The following is a 24,990-nucleotide window of genomic DNA, read 5'->3' on the forward strand; positions in this document are numbered from 1 at the left end:
CTCATCACTGCTTTGAAATTACATTCGTTATTAGATGTGCTGATCTTGTTATTTAATGTGCATTGATAAAGAGGCACGTATATCGCAGACTTCTTTTTGAAGTTTTAATAACTGCATTGACATACAATTGGTTTCCTATGTAGTCCTTTGTATTTTATTTTACGTCTCTAAATCTTTCGTCTGAGGAGGGGTCTGTGAGCCTGGCCGGACTGGCCCAGGGGTCGGTGGAAGCAGAGGTTAGGAGCCCTGCTCTGTACCTGGTGTCCTTTTTGGATTTCATCTGTTTGTTTACACGTGTAACCCAGGACACGCCATGGTTCACACCACTGAGACTCACCAGCGTATTAAATCAGTCGTGAGGTGTGTGGGAAGACAACGTAAACCTTCCTTTCATTTTAGATTTATTTTCTGCATCAATCAGGGCAGTGGTTCTCTTTGGGAATCAGGGTAAGTGGTTCCCCAGGGGGTTCTGATACGCTCCCCCAGGTGAGAACCATTGGACAAGAGGGTCACCTACACCATTGCTACACAGATCAGAGTGGACACCTTGGGTGGGATAAAACTCATCTCCCTTTCCTACATGTCATCCCCCAGAGGAGAGAAACGATGCTTTGCCTTTTAAATCTGGCCCTCACCTGGCTTGTTAAGAAGAGGCAAGAAAGCTTTGGGTTTCCACCTTTACCAGGTGGTAGAATGACCTTTTCAGACAAATTTCAACAGTCAAGTGGATTTTCAGTCCTGTTGAGTCTGAGAAACACAGAAAATGAAAATGACCCACACAGCAAATGTACCCATAAATATGGAGCATTTAGGATTCGATGGTGCAACAGGAAGAAAGGATAGTCTTACTGTGTGCCAGGCACTGTTTTATTTTATTTAGTTATTTTTGGCTGTGTTGGGTCTTTGTGGCTGCACGCGGGCTTTCTCTAGTTGCGGCGCGCGGGCTTCTCGTTGTGGTGTCTTCTCTTGTTGCGGAGCACGGGCTGTCGGTGCGTGGGCTTCAGTAGTTGTGGTGTGTGGGCTCAGTAGTTGTGGGTTGCGGGCTCTAGAGCGCAGGCTCAGTAGTTGTGGCGCACGGGCTTAGTTGCTCCACGGCATGTGGGATCTTCCCGGACCAGGGCTCGAACACCTATCCCCTGCATCGGCAGGCGGACTCTCAACCACTGCGCCACCAAGGAAGCCTCCAGGCACTGTTTTTAATGCTTTACAAGTATCTCATTTAATTCTCACAGTGACCTCTGAATAAAATAGTCTTGCTCTCCCTATTCTACAGATGAGGATACTGAGGTTCAGGGAAGTTAAGGAGCTTGCCCCAAATCACACAGCTAGTAAGGTGGGGTGCTGAGTTTCAAACCTAGGTTGTCTGGTCTCACTTTATGTCTTAATTAGCCATTCTCTCAGAGAAGCTAAATAAGAAAAAAATTCTAGTTTAGGAATAAAACACATTTAGTAAACGTGAAGAAAGCAAACCCTCAGCTTTAGAATATGTCAGTAGCTTATTTATTTATAAAAATGTGTCCGACATATTCAAAATTCATTTTCTTTCACTCAAGGTCACGGTCCCAAGTGAAACTTAGCCTGATGTAGCTTAATTTCAAGATGAGGTTTCTTTCTTCCCTGTGATTTTTGCCCCTGTGTCCTGTGGTCTATAGGTTATGCTTCCCTGAACTCAAGTGGAGATGACTCTGTGTGCTGTAAATTTTTCTAGTCTCATAACATTTAGTGGACACCAGCCACGAGGGTTGCCGTGTTGGTATGTAGGTAGTTACGCCTCCTTCTGATTCCTTTTCTAAGAGCACTGCTTTTTGTTAACTTTTTGGTTAAGGAGCATTGGACGAGAGAAGAAATCTCTCTCTGTATCAAGTGCAAATGATCTGCTGACAACTTCACCTCTGAGTTTATCTGGAACAATCCTTTTCCTAAGAAGAGAAGGTTATGAAGCAAATAAGAGTTTCAAGATAGCATCTCACTGTTTGCTTTTGCTGTAAAGTATGATTAATGAATCAGTCAACAGGTATTTATTGAGTGCCTGTTATGTACCTGTAATCTTTCATGAGCTTGACTTGTTTGAGTTTCAGCTGAGGTTTTCTGGCTAAGGAAGCAAAGACATCTGATTATTGATTTTCTTTCATTACCTAACCAGGGACTTTGCACCAGGTTGGGCCAACACAAGATGCCCTTGAGGCCTTCCGTTGGCATCCTGTACTGAGTTGTCTACCTTGCTTGTGTGGGAGGAGTGAATGGGGTCTGGGAACCTGCATGTTAAACCAGCTCTCCGTCCCATTTTAATTTTGTAACATTTAATTTAAACAACGGCAAAAAAATCAAAGGCCGTTGATCTAGTCCAACCATTATGGTACAGCCCATGTCCACTTCATGTTCGAATAGGCCAGAGTCCTCAGCCCAGTGCCTTGTATTAAGTAGGTGATTAATAAGTGCTTCTTAAATAAGAGAAAATGGAAAAGCATCTTCTTCAAATTAAAAACAAGTTTTTCTCCTTTCTTCTCTTTTTTTGTAAAAACAAAGCAAAATTAAAAACAACGTACAGAATAGAAAGATCATTTTGTTTGTTGCCCCCTTCCAAAGATTGCCTTCATCTAACTAAAATTGTAAGTGAAACCAAAATAAAGGCACCACAATATGCACTGAGCCTGTGCAAATTAAAGGGATCAATAACACACAATGCTGACCTTCTAAAGGGAGGGGTCAGAAGTTACATGAGATGGTGACCTAAGAGAAAACACTGTGTGCATGCGTGTGTGTGTGTGTTTGCAGGAGGGGAGCCACGTGGAGCACTGACAAACATTGTGGTAGGTGGGGTTGAAAGAAGGAAGGAAAGATAAAAGATGGGAGTCAGGGGAGGTTGTACAGGGCATGGAGAAGGGATCTAATCGCCAGAGAAAACATTTCATTATCATTTGCTAACAAAAATAATACTAAAATGTATACATTATAATATATTTATAAATAGTTGCCGTGAGTTTCTCTCACGTAAACGCCCACGTACTGGTTGTGTCCTTTCTGCTGCTCTCAAGACCTCAGGCAATTTTGTTTCCAGGTGAGGACCTGAGTGAGCCCTGGAATTGTGTCTTCTCCCCTCTCTTGCTCGCTCCTCCTGTGAGCGGGCTCTTCCTTGGGCCCATTTTCATTGCTTTTAGCTACACAGAGGCCTGCAGGGTCAAAGATGGAAGCAGAGAAGCTCTGGCTGCACCATCACTCCCCACATGTCAGCGACACGCGGTCAAGGCGCTGCCTCCCCGCCATTCCCCTCCAGGCGTGGGCCTGGGCACCAGGCGTCCGGGAGAATTGAAGGGGCTTATCTCTGAAGGTCCAAAACAGCCACATCCGTGCAGGGTACCGACCGGGACCAGGAGCCCTGGGCACAGTGTCTGGTGAGCAGGGCTGCCAGCTACTTATCCTAGTGAGCAGATTACCCGGTGACCCTTAGGCCTACTTTGTCACCTGCCACCTGCCAGCTTTCACTCTTTCTCATCATTCCAGATTCCAATGCTGATTTATCTTTGCTTTTTCTTTTAAGAACAGAAATGCTTGGCAAGCGATTCTGTACAGATTGACCGTTTTCCTTTTCATGTGAATCTAGCATGTCTAAGACAAAGTTGGAACGGACTCAGGTGGGAAATTGACATGACAGCTCAGCTTGTAGCCCATCCGCCCCTCCTGGGTGATGGGCTCAGGCCGTAGTGGTTCTGAGGTACGGTTTGTGTTCTGAGCTTCTGGTTTGTGTTTTGAACCCTGTGACGTCTGCTACATGACCTGCTGGTCCCAGGCGTGAGATGCCCTGTGCAGCCCTCCCAGGTTGCGGGAAGCAAACTTGGAACCGTGCAACATATCCGAACTCTGTTTCTTCTCTGTATCCTTCTCAGATGTATGAGTGATTTTAATGAGGACTGCATCCAGGCTGGGGTGCACTTGAGTCTGTAGGTCTCTGTTGGGTGCCGTCTCCTGCCTTTGTTCTGTCCCCACCTTCTCCCTGGAGGTGGGACGGGTGCCTGCTTTTCCTGCGCTTGAAATGAGGTGGAGATGGTTTGGGAGGGGGTAGTTGACAGCAAGCTGTTCGTTAGCAGCCTGCCTTCTGCCACAGAAGCTCAGTGGCTGGTAGTGGCAGTGTTTTAAAAAATTAAGATCAGAAACTCATCTTAATTTGCAGTTATCTGCAAACTCATAACTGCATCAGTAGTAATTTAATCCAAAATTGTTAGCATTCAGTCATTTTTAAAATGGATTGAATAACTTAAAAATTCTTATATGTATATATATATGCATATGGGTCTATTAAATTGTGTATGTGTATATGAATACTTATGTGTTCACACAACTAATAATTAGAAACTCAGAAATTTTATTAAATTCTTGTACACATTTAACTTTGATTACAGGTTTATTTAATTAGAGTTTTCTTAACTTTGCAGACCAAATCTATTAGAGTCTCTTAAATGCTCACAAAAGACAATATATAACTAACTTTGCAGCCCAGGATCTGATCCTCCTCCTACCTGGGGGTAGTTGTGGCCACAACATGAGGTTTTTCTGTTCTTCTACCTACCTCCTCATTCCATATGCGGTTGGCTTATTCATAGCCACCCTACTTAGAGAAATGTTCATACAGTGCTTTATAAAAGGTATTAGTGCCAGAAAGAGAACAGTCATACACACCCGCCCTCCCCTACTTCTTAAGATGGATTAAAAATGTCTCTCTATTATTTTCCCCTTTCCCTAAGGCAATATATCAGTTGCCTTGTTCACTTGGTTGCCCTTTTTATTTTCATATTCATTGATGTTTGTGGCCTTTACAGACTCATCCCCTTTCCTTTAACTGTTATTAGCTATCTTTTCTTTTTGGTGTTCGAATTATCACAAGCGGGCTGGTGATGTCCTTTTAAGCAGGTGCCTATACCTTATCAGTTCTACCCCAGACCTTTTGGAATGGTCTTTTGCTTTTGTGCAACACGCTACTGCAGGCCTGTCTTGAATTTTCCTGCCCAAAGACGTGGAATCAGCAACTCTCCAAGGAGCTCTGTTAAGATTTAACCCAAATCTGGGCACCAGAATGTTGATGTGCTGGGGCTGGGTGGAATAGTGTCCTAGTTGGGCCGCTTTCTTGACAGAGCTGACAATACAGGCCTACCTCGTTTTATTGTGCTTTGCAGATAACTGCATTTTTTACAGACTGAAGGTTTTTTAACGAACAAATCTGTCAGCACCATTTTTCCAACAGCATTTGCTCACTTTGTGTGTCTGTGTCACATTTTGATAAATCTCTCAATATTTCAAAAGTTTAAATTATTATTATATTTGTTATGGTGATGTGATGAGCGATCTTTTTTTTTTTTTTTTGCGGTACGCGGGCCTCTCACCGTTGTGGCCTCTCCCGTTGCGGAGCACAGGCTCAGCGGCCAGGGCTCACGGGCCCAGCCGCTCCGCGGCATGTGGGATCCTCCCAGACCGGGCACAAACCCATGTCCCCTGCATCGGTAGGCGGACTCTCCACCACTGCGCCACCAGGGAAGCCCGTGATGAGTGATCTTTGATGTTACAGTTGCCAAAAGATTACCACTTGCTGAAGGCTCAGATGATGGTTAGCATTTTTTTTAGCAATAAGTTATTTTTAAATTAAGGTATGTCCATATTTTTAAGACATAATGCTATTGCACACTTAATAGACTACAGTATAATACAAACATAACTTTTATATGCACTTTGAAACCAAAAATTTCATGTGACTTGCTTTATTGCGATATTTGGTTTATGAAAGTGGTGGTCTGGAACCAAAAACGCAGGATCTCTGAGGTATACCTATAGAATTTTTTTTAACATCACAAAAGACACATTGGTAATTTTAACTTAACTCTTACTCTCCTGATCATTTTTAATATCGTTCTTAAAAATATCTTTTCAATTTGTTTTCTCTGTGCGATGCCAACTTGAGTTATCTCCTTTAATTCTACCCCTTCTTTTTTTTTCTTTCAAATTTTATTTGTAAATACTCCTTGAATGTTTTCTCAATTATTTTTTTTCTTTTAAAGAGACAGCCTTTATTTTAAGGATTTTTACATTGAAGACTTCAAAAAGTGGTAGGTTTTTAGAACTTACTGACCCGTATTTAAAAGGAACTGTTGACAAAGATTCGCCAGAAATAATCTGAACAAACGGGAAAATACAGTTAATACTACTGAAACCTACTAAAATAATTCCAGGACATATGGTTTATCCGACATGACGATACCTCTAAATGCTGTCACTGATATGAAACTGACTGCTTCTTTTCTAAACGCACAGTGGTATAATTAACAATATTCAATCACTTCTGTTCTTTCCTGAATATATAAAAGTTAAAATACCAATTAAAAAACTAATATATTCTTCTCTTTAAATGTTTCTTACAGATACAATTTCAATATTGTCATTAAATAGTGGTGTGGTTTAAGCGATTTCTCATTCACAAGTCAAACAACAACCCACCCAAAGGGAACTGAGAGTCTATAGGCTCATAGTGCAAATAAAGAGTTCGCGGATGCAGCCACTGACCTTTCTAAAATACAAAACGGATAAAATTCTTAGAGGATACATTCAGTAAGCTCTACTAAGCAGCTGGCCACAGAACTAGAACATTTGATCATTTTCCTGGTGATTTCAGTGGGACTCCAGATGTTTCCAAACTCAACTTGAACTCTCATCTTAGGTTTTGTATTTTGCTTTTCCAGTTTCGCTAATGACAAACATGATTCAAATTCCTGAAGTATTCATTGTAGTCAAGGGCATATCCTACAACAGACTTGTCTGGAATTTCAAATCCAACAAAGTCTGGTCTATATCCAGCACTTCGAGGGGTCCTTTTCACCAGCAAGCTTGCAGCCTTGACCATCTTTGGATTATGCTGCTTGACCAAGGAAAGCAAGGTTTGCATTGTTTTGCCAGTGTCAATTATATCGTCAACTGTCAAGACATTCTTCCCAGTTAAAGTTGAGAGATCATCTCCACCAATTACTTTTATGTCACCTGTTGACTAGTCATTACAGGAGCTCTTCAGTCTGTTGAAATCTACAGTCAAAGGTCTAGATCTATCACTATTTCTGTTCATTTGATGTTATCCAGCAGGTCAACAAAGAATTTATAGCCCCCCTTGAGCACACAGAGGGCCACAATGTGATGGCCTCCCATCTCCTTCATCACATCTCGAGCCAGCCGTTCCGCCCTGTCCATAATTAGTCCATGAGGAATAAAAACCTTTTCCAAATCCTCAGCATACTGATTAGGTCTACAGAATAAATCTAGGTCATAACCTGGTGCATCATCACTAATCACGACGCTGGGACTGCGGGTCGCCGTAACGGAGCCGGCTGGCGTGCGGGCTGAGGGCCGTCTGGGGAGGAGAAGCCGGCGGCTGGCCGAGCAGGAGGCGGCGGCGCGGCGGGAGGCGTTGGGAAAGCAGAGCGGCCCGCCCCAGCGCTCCGGCCGCCGCTGCTCAGAGCCCAGGCCTGTTTTCTCAATTATAAACAGAAAAGGCTTTGGAGGTGGTTGGTGCCCGGTTTGGATTCAGTTGCTCTTGATTTTTGCTGAGTGATCCTGGTCGAGTGAGTTCAACTTTCTGAGCCCCCTTTCCTTGTCTGCCCAATGAGGGGATATTAGGTAGCAGGGGTCTGAGGCGTGAGTGAGCTGTAAAGGGCTGTTGTCTGATGTGCAGTCAGCATTTCTTAAATAGTGTTGTGTGAACATGAGGGTGAGTGAGGGTGTCTTCTCTGAGGCTGCTCCTGGGACCAGTCCTGATTCCTGATCCTCCTGGGGTGGGGCAGTGATGGGGGGGAGCCCAGGAACATCGGAGGAGGAGGTGCTTTTTCAGCTGCAGTAAGCCTGGGCCAAGGAAGGGCTGTAACTCTCTCGAGTCGTGGGAATGTTGGAGGAAAGTGTGGATTTGAAGGCAGAGAAACCTGTATTTTAACCTCGGAACCATCTCTGCAGAGTTGTGGATGGATTACTGCATCCTTCTAAGCCTATCACATGGCAGTTTTGGTATAGAGGTTCAATTTAAAATTTGCTCAAGGCCCATAAAATTCACCCATAAATGATGCTGTTTCCTTATTCATACACATTCTGCTTTCTTTCGCATTTTCTAAGAAAGTAAATTGGGAGACTTCCCTCGTGGCGCAGTGGTTAAGAATCTGCCTGCCAATGCAGGGGACACATGTTCCATCCCTGGTCTGAGAAGATCCCACATGCTGCAAAGCAGCTTAGCCCGTGCGCCACAACTACTGAGCCTGCGCTCTAGAGCCCACGAGCCACAACTACTGAAGCCCGTGCGCCTAGAGCCCGTGCTCCGCAACAAGAGAGGCCACCGCAATGTGAAGCCCGCGCACCTCAACGAAGAGTAGCCCCCGCTCGCTGCAACTAGGGAAAGCCCGCGTGCAGCAACAAAGACCCAACGCAGCTCCCAAAAATAAATAATTAATTAATTTTTTAAAAAAAGTCAATTGGGTATATGCAGTCTTCGGATTTGATGTAAGTTGTGTTCAGTAATTTGTAAATGGCCTCACCCCACCCCCAGATTGCCACTTCTGCTCATTACTGTGAACTCAATGCCTTCTAATGAATTATGCTGGGAAAAGCTAATAAATGACGTTTCTACCTCATTTCCCTAATTACAGCTTAGAAAATTGTACTCTGTTTTTAATTGCTCATACTGGCTTGTTTCCTTTTTTAGGGAATTAGAGTGATGAAGATGATCCCAACTAACATTTATCGCAAACTCACTTTGTCCCAAGGCACTGTGCTAAGTGCTCTGCCATGCATTAATTAATTAACGCCTCGCCCCATCTATGCGGCAGGTATAGTCACCCCATTGAGCAGATAAGACTCAGGTGTCTAAGAAGTCACAGAGACGGGAAATGAGGATCCTGGACCAAACTTCAGGCCGCCCAACTCCAGAAGCTCCGCTCTTAGCTATGAAGCTAAACTGCCTGCCATTAGTTGACCATCCATCCATCCATCCATCCGTTGATTTTTTGCTTTTATGGTGATGTGGGATGAATAAAATATTTTTGAAACTTGTAGCACTGTGAGGTAAATGGGCCCAGCCTTTGTTTAAGGGGTTTCTAACTGCACCTAACTTTTCTATGATGCTTTGTGGAGTTTGCATTTCCCGTTCCTTTATTACATCTTCATTTTGAAAATTAATATTGGACTCTCCCCACCCCGAATATTGGATTGAACTTGTTGAACATGCTGATTTTGAGGAACCTGTTAACTGTTGATCGGTTTATTTATGAGGCCTATAATCATCTTTTTAGAAACACCTTAGGGAACTTTAAAAAAATAAAGTCTCGGAAAACCTTAGGACACCAGCCTCAGCTCACCTGTCATGAGGAATGACATCTGAGAGGTCGCCTAGTGGTTTGCTGTGGGGCTCTTGAGACGTGCCATCATTGCCAGGAAGAGACATGATAAGGACCAAAGGGAGAGATGAGATATGTTCAGATAATGGGGGCAGTTACAGCAGGAATTAAAATCATTGGCTGCTGACTTTAATTAGGTGAATGTCCTAGAAAATTTTAAATGTGTATCCAAGTTAGGGTCTGAGGAGGGTGTGCGCGCGCGCGCGCGCGCGCGCGCACACACACACACACACACTTATATAGTTTTCCTCTAAATTTTCTACCAGACACACAGACAGACAGGCAGATACGCACACACACACACACACACACACACATATATACACACACACGGTAAAATCTGCCCCCACCCCAATCTGTCTATTCCATTGAAGAGCCTTGCCATCCAGTGTAGTCTGGGGACCAGCAGCATTGCTATTATGTGGGCGCTTGTTAGAAATGCAGAATCTTGGGCCCAACTGCAGACCTGCTGCCTCAGAATCTGCACTTTAGCAAGAGCTCCAGGTAATTCATGCTCGTTAAAGCCTGGGAAGCCCTGCCCTAGAGGGATGCCTTTTCCTCCAAGTTCATTCACTGAGGTATCATATGCCATTGGAAGGATAAAGGGAAATTGTCCCCGTTTGGTCACTGTGGAAGGAAGGAAGCTTGCCCTCCCAGTGGTGGTTGAAGGGTCCTTTTACTATTACTCGTTCACAAATTATACAGTCTTGAGTAGAAAGTGAAGAGGAAAACTGAATCAAGGCCACACTTGTTGCTGTTGCCACCAACAGATGGTTACAGTACCTGGCTAACAGGCTGGTGAGGTTCTATAGGTAGTTTTGCTTTAGGGCAGTGGTTTTCCGAGGGAGAGTTTGCTCCCAAGGGTCATTCGGCAGCATCTGGAGACATTTTTGGATGTCACATCTACAGAGAGAGAGGGTGGTGCTTCTGGCACCTAAATGGGTAGAGGCCAGGGATGCTGCTAGAGCAGGACAGCGCCCCGCAACAAAGAATTATCTGACCCTAAATGTCAGTAGTGCTGTGGTTGAGAAACCCTGCTTTGGGGAGTGAGTTTAACTTATAGGAAGTCTCAAATCTGTTTAATTATCCCATTACTCATTTAAAAGAAATATCTCAAACATGCCAAACACTTAGGACTCATAAATGTTAACTTCACTTTTTTTTTTAATAAATAAAACGTTACCGATGCATTTATAAGTACAGTTTCAAGGTCCCATTCCTTCACTCTTTCCCCAGAGGGAACCACCTTCCTGAGGGTGAGCTGTTTCCTTCGGGTGTGTATTTTTGTACCTTGATTACACATATGAATGTCCATGAAAACAGCCTATTGTATTGCACGGGCCCCTTTGTAATGGCCTTCTCCTCTATTTGTATGTTGCAGGCTCTTTTTCTAGGAGTTTGAGCAAAGGCATGAGCAGAGAACAGGACTGTATCTAAATGAAAATGTTTCCATTTTCTGAGTATTTTACACTTCCTTTAGGTGGTCGTTAAAATTTTTAAGAAAACATGCTTAATGTTTAAAATCAGGTTGAGGAAAGAAGTAATGGTTGCAGATTTTTAAAGGTGGCCTTTTCAAATGCAGATTCTGTAGTGACCCAGAATTAAGCAAATAAACTTGTGCTGACATTTGTTGGAGGGTACGATGGTGGTAAGGTCCCTGGTGCTGCCCCCCTTTTCCACCTGCACCCTCCTTTCTGCCAGCGCGGCACCTCTCAGCCCCTGCTCCCAGCATCCTTGGAAGACATTTCCTCCATCTCTGCATCATTTTTCAGAGCCGGCCTGTTTCTATGGCAACTGTGAGATTGAAAGATGAGCGGGAGCGGGAGGCGAGGCTGGAGTGAGACCTCAGGGTGGTGGTGTGTGTCCCTGACGTCACCTTCTGTGCTTCTGGATAGGACGATTCTGGCTACTCCCATTCAGGGCTGCTGGCTGGTGCCGCTTTATTAGCGGGGCTGCCAGGGTCTCTGATAGCTCTGCAAATTGCCTTTCTTTCTGCTCCTCCGACCCTCCACAATTTTTCTTTTCACTTCCCCTTTTCTGTTTTGGCTCCAGACTGTCATTAAGAATGCACAGCTTAATTCTGGCGTGTTTTGGGACGCTCTTCTGCCCAGTGTTTTGGAAGGGCGGGGAGGCATGGCAGCGTTTCACTTGACGTCGATGGCGCCGTGAAGTGCATTCTCTCCTCTGCAAGAATACTGACTATGCAGAAATTTATCGAAGCGGATTATTATGAACTAGACTGGTATTATGAAGAATGCTCGGACGGTAATTATGACTCCTGCAGAACAGAGCGGGGATGTGTAGGGCCATTGTCTCCTTCGGGGGAGGGGGTGTCCTGGAATCTTCCTGGGGAGACGGGAAGAAGGAGGGCCACGGGACCAGCACCGCATGGCTCTGACCCTTGCGAAGGCATGGTGGAGACAGCAGGTGGGCAGGGCTCGTGATTGTGGGAGGCTCCTTGGCAGTTTGGAGGTGGTGTTGGTGTGTGATGGGCTTGTGAACATCACACTTCAGTGTGATTGGATTCTCTCTGGGGTGATGCGTGTGTGTGTGTGTGTGCGCGCGCGCGCGCGCAAGTGGAGATGTGGTCCTCGTTAGGGTTCAGGGACTAGTGTCTTCAGGAAGTGGTCCTCTGCCCTGGGAGAATCCACCCGTTTCTGAGCCCAGACTTGGGGGCACAGGGGAGGCTGGAGAAAAGGCAGAAGCAGCCTCCCACCTGGCAGACAAGTCAAATGAATTTTCCTTGTGGGCTCCCAGAGATGGGGGTGGGAGATGTTGGGAGGGGCTGGAAGAGCCTGTATCCTCCGCTGTGTGTGCAGGGAGGGTGTGGCACATTCCAGAGGAGACTGGGTGGAGTTTATGTGGCTGGATCGGCCTCAGGAGGTTCTAGGCATCAGGAAATTGCACTGAGGTGCATTCTCAGGCTACAGGGGAGGAGCCTCGGGCTCCTGTGCTGTTTGCATCAAATTGTATATGACACAGTTAACCTGTCGTCTTTAATTTCTTCTTTAAAGTGACTCAATCTATGCCTTTACGTAGACACACACAAAAAGGACACAATTAATATATATACTTAGAGGGTCCATTCCCCCAGTGATGATACGTTCCCAGCCTCACACGAGCCAGTAATAGGTAAGGTAACTATCTGGTTTTTAATTGAATCTGGAGTTTCAGTCTCTCTAACATGACTACATTTGATTAACCTGAATGATGTAACAGGCTGGGACCTGACCTCATTAGTAAGCTAAGAACTACATAATTACCTCGTTATCTGCTGATTTGTGCCTTGACTATGGGCTGCAGGAAAAGGGCCAAGAGCCTTTCTTAGTGGGGGTGAATGGATATTTAAATGTGCTGAGAAACTTCCCTAGCTGAGCCCCACCATCCCCAAGCATTAGATGAAGACCTTGCCATGTTGAGTCCCTGTGCATCTTTAAACATCCTGAGTAATGATGATGGTGGGCAACTTCCAGGGTCATGAGGGGAAAAGATGACTCAGTTTTTTCTCTTTGGGGTATATTATTCTTGAAGCAAGTTCCCATCCTATTACCCAACTCCAGGAGGCAATTATAGGGGTGCTTCTTTTCAGAATCCATCATTGACCTCTTGAAGTTTTCTTGGTGATTTGTGACTCGCTGAACCCTCCATAACTTTTTAAAGTATGGACCACAGGGTCACGGAGCATTGGTTACAGCAGAGGCCCTGTCTCACAGCCCGGGGATGCACTGGGTGTGGCCATGGCTCCCACGGAGCCATCCTGGAAGTGAGGGAGGAAGGTTTCTTACTGTCTTGACCCAATTGCGACACCGTCCAGCTCTGTTTACACTCTTGTCTGAGGAAATGAAGCCAGTCACTCTCGGTGGTTAATCTGAAGGGTGAGAGGAGGCCTGCTCTTATCTGAGTGTCTATCGGAAGGATTTTCTTACCCAGCCATTTCTCAGTTGAGTCTTTTGGCCCCGAGGCAGCCAGATCTCTCTTCTTCCAGCAGAAAAGGAAAATGGAAGAAGAGGCAGCTCATCTGTCCAAGGGTAAATAAATGTTGATTGCAATTACTGTCGGAATTATGTTGAGTAAAATACTTGCCTTTATCCTCCATCCCAATTTAGATGAAGCAGAGAAGGCCACTGGGACGGAATTTACTGTGGCAACTGACATTTTCGTAATCCCCGTTACATTTCGTTTTAAAGATAGTTAAGTAAAGCAGGGAATTAAAGGAATGGAAGCTCAGAACTAATCTGGTTTAGGAAACCCCACAAAAGGGGGTGGAATTCAAGAATATGCTAATGTTGTCGTTACTTGTTTATACGTGTCTAACTAGGGTTCTTTCCTGACCTCGGCAGGTTAGTCTGGAAACGAAGGCAATTTGCCTTTGTGTTTATGCATCTTTAAAATTGCAAATCAGTCTTTGAGTAACCCTTTCATCTCCTGGTCCTGAACTTCCTGGTGAGGAGGCCAGGTAGGAGTTAGACACACAGCGTTGCTTTGTCTCTCTTGTTATTTGCCATTCGAATCTTTAGTGAGGGAAGCTTCTAGGGAACTTTCCATACTAATAACAAAAGATAAGTCATATGTTTTGAAAAAGATGCAAAATCATCATTTATGTCAGAGTTACCGACTCGCACTTAAATTGCAGGGTGAGTACCGAAAAAGTAATACATATGGGTGGGAATATAGATTGCAGGATGATTAGAGACCCCTCTTTTAAAGGTGGAATTAAGAAATGGCTGCTTTTCTCTTTTCTCTTTGAGGTTTAGGAGAGCTTTATTCAGTCCACTGATTGTATCCTTCCCCCTTAATCAGTTTTAGTTGTGGAGTCTAATACTCTGTGTCCCCCACTACTGCCCAAACAAGGGGTATGGGGCAGGGGCTTAGAATAGTAGGAAATTGGAGGGGTTGATTGCCCAATACCTTAAGGTAATTTTTAGAGGTTTGAAATAGCTAGCGATCAACAGAGTACAGCAGTGGTCTTTGCAGAATTTTCACACATGTACTCAGTGTTTACCATTTAAACTCTAGCATCAGAAAGAGTGGATATAGGTATATGTATAACTGAGTCACTTTGCTGTACACCTGAAACTAACACAACACTGTAAATCAACTCTACTCCAATAAAAATGAAAAAAACAACAACAACAACTGTAGCGTCAAACAGGGTCCTGGTTACCTACGTTGGCTGTGTCCCACCTCTCATTGCAGGAACCTCTAAAAGCTGGCAAATAATGGCAATCCTTCGCTTATTAAAAAAGCAGATTCCCAGACTAACTCCAGACCAGGAGAGGCCCTGAGAAATCTGAATCTTTAGTGCACGCTTTCGGTGATTCCTTACATCAGGTGTGTTTGGGAAACTATGCCAGTGTGAGTGGAGACCATTCCTGGGCACAGGGGTCTGGAAGATAATTCTTTATGTCTGTCACGAAATCCTATGTTGTTTCTTGGCTACACTGGTCACTTAAAAAAAGTATGCTTATAAAGAGTGTGAGGCTTTTTTAATTTTCAGAAAGGCTTGGGTTCAATTATATATGTCCCTAAGTTAAAGAAATGGAGTGCACTTTTTTTTTTAAAAGAAGATGTTGGGGGTAGGAGTTTATTAATTAATTTATTTTTGCTGTGTTGGGTCTTCGTTTCTGTGCGTGGGCTTTCTCTAGTTGTGGCAAGCGGGGTCACTCTTCATCGTGGTGCGAGGGCCTCTCACTATCGCGGCCTCTCTTGTTGTGGAGCACAGGCTCCAGACGCACAGGCTCAGTAGTTGTGGCTCACGGGCCTAGTTGCTCCGCGGCACGTGGGATCCTCCCCGACCAGGGCTCGAACCCGTGTCCCCTGCATTAGCAGGCAGATTCTCAACCACTGCACCACCAGGGAAGCCCTGGAGTGCACTTTTGTAGTTATTCTAGAAATAGGTAGAATGCCAGAAAAGAGTGCTGGCCTGGAGTCTGCCTTTGGGGCCTGTTTTGCATTCTGCATGGCTGTGTGGTGTTAAAAAGCAAAACTCAACGGATAAATATAAAGATCAAATTGGCTTTCTTCAGCGATTCATGAATTGAGCAGCATCCCGTCTAGCAAGTAGAAAGGATCTCTGAGGAGCTGTATAAAATGGAAGGCTTTTATAGACAGATGGGAGCAGGGACAGGGAAAAAGCAGATTATCTCTCTTTCTTTGGGGGATGGATGGGGTCTATCGGGCAGATTACCTCATTACTGCTGACCGGGAAATTCCAGACGGACTGGTTAAGACTCCATTCCTGGGAGAGGCTGAAACTGCGTTTAGGTCAGGTATTAAGTCTTGGTTGGCTGCCCTGGGGCTTAGCACGAGCAACTCCATTTGGGGCCTGTTGTTTCTTTTTACCAGTGGTTGGGTACATCCTGGGACCCCAGTGAGCCTCTGTCAACCCAGCTTTCTCATCTGGCAAATGGGGGTAACTACGTTGGCCAGAACCATCGCGAAGGAGGGTAATGTGTGTAAATAAAGTAAAAACTCTTTGTGATCGGCTAAGTGCCAGGCCAGTGCTTAATTTTATTTTTTCAGAAATAGTACTAGTTATTAAGTTCTTTTTAAAAATCCCTTTCAAAAGGTAATTGGTATTTTGAACACGGTATAGTATCTTGGGAATTCCCTGGGGGTCCAGCGGTTAGGACTCCACGCTTTCATGCTGAGGACGCAGATCCAGTCCCTGGTCGGGGAACTAAGATCCCACAAGCTGTGCAGCGCAGCCAGAAAAAAAAAACAGGTGTAGTATCTTGACCACCTGTTTCTTGCTGCAATCTCTTTTGTAATCATCCACCGTCGTGTCCCCTTTTACAACATTATAGGTTTGAATGTCACAGCAGGAGGTGGTCTAATTCATACTGGTTTTATAAATGGGGACACTCAGGCAGATTGCGCAGTGGTTGTTTTTAGGACTTCTTATTCCATAATGAAAACCCACAGCATGACACACAGGTGGCACGGGTGCTGTTCCCGGACTGCAGTGACCTCTAAAATGTCACCCAGGCTCAGGGTGGCTGGTTTGCGAGCGAAGTTTTGTCAGAGGTATTTTAAGCATTAATTGAAAAACTGTTACTAGGCTTTTGAGATGCTTTTCTAACTTTCCTGCACTTGTGTTCAGACATGTAAACAGGCCCCATTTTTCATGTGTGTTTATTGTGGGACGCACCATTGGAGGTAGAGGCTGACTTTCCCTTTCCAACTCAGCAGTCTTCTGAATGGCTGTTAAGATGATTTAAAAAAAAAAAAAAAAAGAACTAAATGTAAATGTATGACGTAGCTGTACATTTTTATCAGCAACTTTGGTAAAGCAGAGATAACGTCCTCCCTCAGATGTGGAAGCGGAGGACTAGAGGACTGGTGAGAGGGCCAGAGGGAGCTTAGAGCCCAAGCTTTGTGTTTCTCATTTATTTTTTTAAAATAGCATAAGTAAGGGCCTTGGGGAAGTGACCCTCAGTGACGGGCCACCCTGCTCTGTACAGGCAGAGAAGTAAAAGGACAGGGAGGCTCGTGGAGAGGAGCAGAATGCATGGGATACAGAGGGGAAGGAGACTCTTGGCAGAGGGTGAGGGGGTGTCAGCGGGAACAGGTTGCAGGGGAAAAGCAGGTCAAGCTGGCTGAGGAGCATCAAGTTCATGTCTGAAGACGAGGGGCATCCTTGGGCGTGCCTGTCCAGTGGGACTTTCTGTGATGATGGAAACGTTCTGTGCTGTCCAGTTTGGTAGCCACTAGCCCCATGTGGCTATGGAGCATCTGAAATGTGGCTACTGCCACTGAATTTTGGATTTTATTTAATTTTAATCAATAGAGATTTCAATGTAAATAGCCCTAGTGGCTCGTGACCACTCTTTGGGCAGCGGAGGGTGGACTTCTGTGGGGTGTGCAGAATAAATCTGGAGAGGACACTCACAGGAAGAGCTCCCTCTGATTGGAGGGAGGCGAGTGCCACTTGCCTTCTGTGGCCTTGAACGTTCCCGGACGTGGGTCAGAACCCGTGCCCTGCGCCCCTGCTCTGGGCCACGGCTCTAGTCCTTACTTCTGGGACAGCACACACTGTCGCTGCTTGACTGTCCGGGGTAAGCTGGGCCACCCTCAGCTCCACCTCCCATGTCCATGTCCCATGGTCCATCCGTCACCTGGCACAGGGATTCCCGGGCTTTCGTGCTGGTCTTTAGGGGTCTGTTCTGCTTTGACTTTTGGAAAGCTGTTCTCTCAGAGAAGGTACACTTTGTCCCATCTCTGCCTTTAACCTTGAAGTGAATGCAGATGGGGATGAGGTTGGAGAATTCCCTCACACCCCTGCAGAGGGAGGGAGGGAAGGAGGAAGGGTTTGAGGTGGGGAGTACCCCGAAGAATGAGAGAAATGGGGTGACATGGGGAGGCTAGGATGCTCTTGTGTTCACAATGCCATGTCCTAAATTTATCTTTTAATTTACATGTATATATACTTTAATTATATAATATATAGAGACTTGAACATCATTTGCTAAAGGTAGCCTAGAATTGAGTTAAAAGATGAGTATAACCAACTGGTTATGAGTAAAATCACTTAAAAGTATTTTCAAATATATGAAATCAGCTTTTTTTTTCATTTATATATACTACAGCCCCTCCCACTAGCCTGCACATCTTATAGTCAATCTGATACTCGCGGAATGAATAATGCACAGTGGAGCTTCCTCCCTCCCTCCCTCCCCTCCCAGAGCTTCAGACTCACTGTCCTTTGCATTGAGTTAACAAGCCCCAATCGTTAAAGAACGATTTTTTTCCCCTGAGTGTCTGCCTTTATAAACATTGTATTTAAAGCTTATGAAGATTTTCGAAATGTGATTTTGAACTCCCTGCTACTGAATTTCTACTGACCCTACTTTTTTTTTTTTTTTTGTGGTACGCGGGCCTCTCACTGTTGTGGCCTCTCCTGTTGCGGAGCACAGGCTCCGGACGCGCAGGCTCAGCGGCCATGGCTCACGGGCCCAACCGCTCCGTGGCATGTGGGATCCTCCCAGACCGGGGCACGAACCCGTGTCCCCTGCATCGGCAGGCGGACTCTCAACCACTGCGCCACCAGGGAAGCCCTGACCCTACGTTTTACAAAGAACACATTTTTATCATCCTAAAATGTAGCAATCATTTTCAGGTTCCAGAAAAGTAACCTGGCAACGAGTATGTCTCTAGGTGTTAATTTCTTAATAAAATCTTTATTCTATTCTGGTTTTGTATTTATAGACACTGGTCTGTGGTCTTCTGTTGGTTTTTATGGAGGTAGCGATTCAGTTTAGCAGACATTTTTAGCCGACTTAGCAGGATCTGCAGCCCTGAGGATTTAAAGATGGACGAGACCTGGTTCCTGAACTTGTGCAGAGAATTCTTGCTGACGATCTGGCCTCTGCTAAAGGCCCCCTTGGTTACCTGAGGGAGGTGACTGGGCAGAGAGGTGGTGTAGGTCTGCTGGTATAGCTTTTAGGAGCAGGGAGACGTGCCACAGTGTAGCGGGGAGGTGGCTGAAGCAAAGGAATTGTAGAATGTGCCATGATTCTCTGAGACACCATTGCTTCGGGCCACCTTTCAGTGCGTTTGATGGAAGGACCTGCCATTTCACTGTTACAGGCAAAATCAAACCGTGTAGAGGAATTGGTCGTGAGATGTGCAATAAAACTTGATTCTTTTCTCAGGCAACTTTGCAAACTATTAGGCTGTAGATTTTTTTCCCCTTATCCTGCCATTAGAAAAGATCTTTATAAATTGGGCTGTGTATACACAGATGTAGGGTGAGAGTGTGATTTACAAAACACAGTTTAAAAAAGAGCAAATGTGATGTATTATTACCAAAGAAAAGCTGGGATGAAGTAAGCTTAATACAAGTAGTGCTCACTGCAGTTTTCTCTTTTCCTCTTGCTAGAAACCAGAATGATCTTTTCCTTCCCTCTTCAGCCCTGTGTCATGCTGTTGTCACAGTCAGATTTGTCTCAAGTTTTGAAGCACGCCCACAGGAACTCTCTCACCTGAGGGAACTGGGCAATCAGTCACCAGGGCATCTCCTCCGCCAGAGCTCCACCTTTAGATAGGTGTGCCTGCTTGAGGCATGGATGGTATTGCCCTGTGCAGTTGCTGCGAAACTTCCAGGAAGCTACCATTCCTCATTGCTTCTGGGGGAGCAAAAGCGGAAGAAGAATCTGGATGCAGAGAGCTGGCCCAAGGCCGTGCACCTGCCTGCTCACCTTCCTTCTGACTCCAGAGCACCCGTTAGGGCCACCCCAGGGCTGGGCAGGGCTTTCCCATTCCGATAGGTGCTTCTCCCCCCCCTCCGCCCCGCCTCCTTCTGTGGGAGCCACCCGCTTCCGGGTCACCTGGGTGCCAATGGGCCAGTGGCCCTGTGCACACTCTCCACTTCGGCTGAGCCAGGGCTTGTCCGTGGCCCCAGCCAAGGCCCAGCGTGCGCCCCGGGGGCCCTGGCCCCAATGCCTCCTCCGGGAGGGCAGCCAGGAGCTCCTTCAGGGACCGCTCCTTTGGGTGATGTTTTGGCTTTGGGGTGACTTCAGCAATGTCCCTAAGAGATGTGGGAGGAGAAGAAGAATATTTTGAGTGTGACTGCCAGGGTGAAGAGAGGAAGCCCATCCACAAGCAGCCTGAAACCCTGGACCTCTTGGAGGAGGGTAAATTCTGTTCTTTGTGCCAGTCTGATCCTTTCCCTCTCAGTGTCTATGTAGGCCTGGCTGTTTCACTGATCTCACAGCAGTCTTTTATTTTCGTAGTGGGGTATAAGGTCAAGTACACACGTCTTACGTGGCGAATGTAAAGCTGCCAGGAGAGAAGCTGCGTTTCCAGCATCCTGGGAAGTCCCCTTGCCCCCCTTTCTTTCTAGTTTACACTTCCTTCCTGGGAGACCACTGTCCTGACTTGTATCACCTTAGATTTGTTTTACCTGTTCTCGATCTATGTAAGTGGAATCAAACAGTGTGTATTATTTTGTCTAGCTTCTGTTGCTTAACCGAGGTCTTTGAAATTCATACTTTTTGTTTTGTTTTGTTTTGCGGTACGCGGGCCTCTCACTGTTGTGGCCTCTCCCGTTGCGGAGCACAGGCTCCGGACGCGCAGGCTCAGTGGCCATGGCTCACGGGCCCAGCCGCTCCGCGGCATGTGGGATCTTCCCGGACCAGGGCACGAACCCGTGTCCCCTGCATCGGCAGGCGGACTCTCAACCACTGCGCCACCAGGGAAGCCCTGAAATTCATACTTTTTGCAAACGTCGGTAGTCCCCCCGCATGCACACACTTTACGGCATTCCAGCACTCTGTTTTAAGAGTTTTCATTGTTTTCTTCTGACTGAATGGCTTTTGGTTGATTAATGGACAAGAAACTGAGTCATTATTAAATAATACGTTTTTGTTTACTTTAGGAAATTGTTTATTTTAAAAAATTATTAATCACCAATTTGAAATAGGGATTTTTAAAAAGTTTGGAAATATTTCAAATAGAAAAGTACAAGGGCTGACATTGAAATTACCTGGGAACTCACCACCAGGCTGTATCAGAGGGGTGCTGCTTTTGGAGAAGAGGGGGAGTGTTTTAAATAAAGATACACCTAAATGCTGAGTGTGAGTTTCCTAATTGGGCTTTTGGGGCTTTCACTCACAGCCCGGAAAAAGGGATTTTTGGGGGGGGTATTGTGAAAAAGAATGTTTAAAGAGTGACTGCAAGAAGTTCTTTAGGTCTTGAGTAAAAGCAATCAAAACACTTTTTCAGAATTCTCCTCTGTGATGGCCTGTTTTCACGTCTCAGAATAACTTTTTATTTTTTAAATGGTTTACAATTGGCTATATACTGAAAGTGTTTTTCTTTTGAGGTTACTGCCCTGAAAATATTAACACTTCACCTATAGGACAGTTAAAAGTGTTTAATTGGAGAAAAGGGGAGAGCAGTGCTGAAACCTGGCACCCCCTGCCTGGTCCTTTCATGAAAGAGATGATGGAGGTGAAAGGAGAGAGGAGTGAAAGACCGACTGGGACTGTGCATTTGTTGGGTTCCTGGAAGTGATCAAGAGAAAGGCCTCCCTCTGCTCTTAAGAACTAGGGCCAGCCCACGTTTCACTGGATCAGCTCGTGTCCCTTGAAGCTGGGCCGCTCAGCGTGCATCCTGCGTACCCACATCACCTGGGAGCTTGTTAGAAATGCAGACTCCCAGGCCCCACCCCAGACCTACTGGGTCAGAATCTGCATTTCAACAAGACCTTCAGGGGATTCCTATGCACATTAAAGTATGAGATGAGCTGCTGCCTAAAAGCATAGTAAGATCATTTTTAAAATCAATTATTGAACTATATGATTCTAAAATGAAAGGTTTCACTAGGTTCTAGAGCAGTATCATATATCCTCGTCAAGAGAAGAAAAATCATATTGTATGTGTTTTCTGTACATATATCTATATATTTTGAACTTTTTTTTTAAACTGATAGCCAGATGATGATGATACCAGTGTTTAGTATGTACTTGCCATGTGCCAGGCACCATTCCAAGTACTTTAAGTGGATTCATGCATTTAATCCTTAAAATAACCATAAGAGGTTAAGTACTGTTATCATTTTCCATTTCATAGACTTATAAGAGGAAGCTTCAGCAACTCTTCTGAAGTTACACAGCTCATAGGTGATTTCAGCCTACATAGACTGGCTCTAGGGCCCTGCATAGACTGCTCTTAGGTACTGTGCTAGCAGTTCTCAAGGTAGGGTCCCTACACAGCAGCAGCAGCATCACCTGGGAACGGGTTAGAAATGCACATTCTTGGGCCCCGCCCTAGACCTGCTGAGTCAGACATGCTGGGGTGGGACCCAGCAATCTGGGTTTTAACACACCTTCTGGGTGATTCCAGTGCACCTCGTCCTGTGCTGGTCCACATCTCACAGATGACAGGGTCTCTACTTTGTGATCACATTCGATGGTAGGGGTCGGGGGGGCTGGGGGGAACAGTCTCTGTATTTGCCGTCTTAAGATAGACTGTTACATTTCTCTTCCTTGTCTCTTCTTTGTTCCCATCCAATTTCCCTCCTTTCTGTAATAAAATTTTTTTTTAGCTGTCCTGAAGGTGAAAATAATATTTTCAGGACAGTAACTGCAAAAGAAAGATACAATTGCCCCTCGGTATCAGCCGGGGATTGTCTCCAGGACCCCCTTGAATACCAAAACCCACGGATGCTCAAGTCCCTTATATAAAATGGCATAGTATCTGCATATAACCTACACACGTCCTCCCGTATACGTTAAATCATCTCTAGATTACACATGATACCTAATACAATGTAAACGCTATGTAAGTAGTTGCCAGTGTGGCAAATTCAAGTTTTGCTTTTTGGAATTTTCTCTTTCCTGAATATTTTCAATCTGGACTTAGTTGAATCTGCATATGCAGAACCCGTGGATATGGAAGGCCAACTAGACTTCATTGTCAACATGCTTAATTTTCTTTGTAAATTGAAATTCACTAGACTTGTTCCCGGCCTGAAGGAAGTCTGTGGCGTAGATCAGGAAGACAGAGGTTTGGTTTGGAAGGCTTGGTTTCTGTGTCCAGTTTTGCTGGAAGCCTGACCTGTATCCCAGAGCAAGGTGTTCACTGGGCGGGACCCTGTTTTCTTCTGACCCTGTGAATAGTGAGAATATGTGCAAGACATGGATGTAACCATGTTCCCTGGATTCTGAGGTGATCTAGGTGGTTTTCTATACCACTAATGGTTCTAAAAGAGATACTTCTGATTGAAAACTGAAGGACAAAATGAGTTTGGGGTAACACTCATATTGGTAGCCATGGATACAGGAGACATTTGTTGTTCCCTCCCAGGTCACCTTGTGGGGGTGATAGGCTTCCCAGTGTCACCCGTTTAATCTTCAAAACAGCCTTTGAAATAAGCATTACTCCCATTTTGCACTCAAAGAGACTGAGGCTCAGATATGTCGTCCAGAGTCCCAGGGCCACAAGCACAGAGCAGGGCCCTCGCCCTGCCTTGGGGTCTGCCCTCCGCCACACCCAGGCTCTCAGCTAGTAGAGCCTCGGGCCCTTGCCTCCCATTACCTCCTGTCATCCTCATAACCCACAAGGCACCCGGAGAAGCAGCTTGCTTGGCTCACACAGCTGTCAGAGGCAGCATTGCTCTTTCTGTCTTCAGGAGAGAAAATACCTGGGCTCTGTGTCTTCTGGTCACTGGAGGCTTGCGTTGTGCAGAAACTGAGTCGATCTCAAGTGATTTCTTACTGAGTGGTGTTCTTGAAGACAGGCTTTGCTTGTTTTCCCCCATCCCGTCTGCTCAGGACGAGCTGGAGCGGGGGGAATCGCAGTGATGCTGAGTGACATGGTGGTCACACCCCCTCTGTGCCCGAGTGGCGGCACCTACACCAGGAAAACACTGGTGAAGAGTGGAGTTTTGTCATCACTCCCTTGTAGTTTGTTGCATGGCAGTTTCCCTCAGCTTTCTCAAGGAGAGGCCTGAAGAAGCCCGACTGTGTAATGTTTTTTCACCTGGACGCTTCTGAGGCTGTTACCCAATTGCAAGCTTGGTCACTCAGTTCCTGGCAGGCGTCATTCAGGATTGCCTTCGGGTGGCAGGATTTGAAAAGAGCATGTGGCATGGTCTGGGGTTTACTGAGACCGTGGGACAGCGCACGTCCCCTCCTCAGAGGCGGCTGCTGTCAGTCTTCCGCACAAAGGGCAGTTTGCAGGTGCTGAGCACTAACCAGTAATTATCACCTGCAAAAGCTGAGATGAAAACGATGGCCAACGTCCCATGTCCAAATTCTCCAGATGGTTCCAAGGTGAAGCACAAGAAGCAGTGCAAATGGAGCTCATTCCTCCAGTTTGAGAGGGACATCCTGGGCTGCAGGGGCAAGACTGGGCCATGTGGGGAATGGTGCCGCGTCCCGCTGGTGGTTGTGCTGTCTTGTGGGGTGGGAATGTCCACCCCATGGAAAGAGCCATCAGGCCTGGGCCCTGCGGTCTGTATTGATTCAGCGTGGCCAGCAGCACTGAGTCCCTACAGGACTGTCTCCTGTAGGGTCACATTAGAGAAAGGAGCTGCCCTAGCTTATCAGCACTGACCTCAGCACTGTTACAAAGGTCTCTCTGCCCATGGTTTTCATCACCTTGGTTTCAGCCTAGGGTTTGTTTGTTAGTATCCATGGCTACTCCACGTGGGCCTCTGGTGACGTCCCTTGTTCAGGGCGGTTCTCTTTCTGGGGTGGGGGTACCAGCATCATCCCAGGGCTGGCCATGGGCAAAGCTGGCCAACAGCCTGTGCATTTTGGGGTCCCCTCTCTGCCCTGCCCTCTTGGGGCACCTGTCCCCCAGTCCCCAGCCATCTTGTGTCTGAACTCCCCAAGAGCATTTTGTCACCTGGTACTTCCTGCTTGTTCCATACGAATTTATACATGTGTCTGACCTTCCCAATTAGGCCTCGAAGTCCTCGAGGGTAGGATTCATGTGTTTACTCAGCTGTGGTTAAGGGCCCCAACTTGGGGGTCAAATAGAATCAGACCCTCTCATGATAGCTCTGTGACCTTGTGCAGTTTCATGTCTAAAATGTGGGTAATAGTATTACTTCCTTCCTAGGATGAGGATAGAC

The 24,990-nt window shown here is 45.9% G+C and overlaps 1 protein-coding gene and 1 pseudogene across 14 annotated transcripts in view; one reads left to right on the top strand and one right to left on the bottom strand.

Annotated features, from left to right (window-relative positions):
• The window catches only part of TRAK1 (trafficking kinesin protein 1), a 104,555-nt gene that overhangs the window by 29,370 nt on the left and 50,195 nt on the right, over nt 1-24,990 (top strand). The window contains exon 1 of one of the 14 annotated variants that reach the window (XM_060308611.2): nt 11,308-11,672. The exons of 11 other annotated variants lie outside the window; for them this stretch is intronic. In XM_060308611.2, coding sequence (XP_060164594.1) covers nt 11,609-11,672 — 64 coding nt within the window. In that variant the 5' untranslated portion in view covers nt 11,308-11,608. Of the gene's footprint in view, nt 1-11,307; nt 11,673-24,990 lie in introns of those variants that run through there. 2 more of the 14 variants (XM_060308612.2, XM_060308613.2) reach the window with 2 other exon arrangements.
• On the bottom strand, nt 6,618-7,270 carry LOC115846909 (hypoxanthine-guanine phosphoribosyltransferase pseudogene; annotated as a pseudogene).

The sequence above is a fragment of the Globicephala melas genome, chromosome 11 (assembly GCF_963455315.2).
Source record: "Globicephala melas chromosome 11, mGloMel1.2, whole genome shotgun sequence".
Taxonomy (NCBI): Eukaryota; Metazoa; Chordata; class Mammalia; order Artiodactyla; family Delphinidae; genus Globicephala; species Globicephala melas.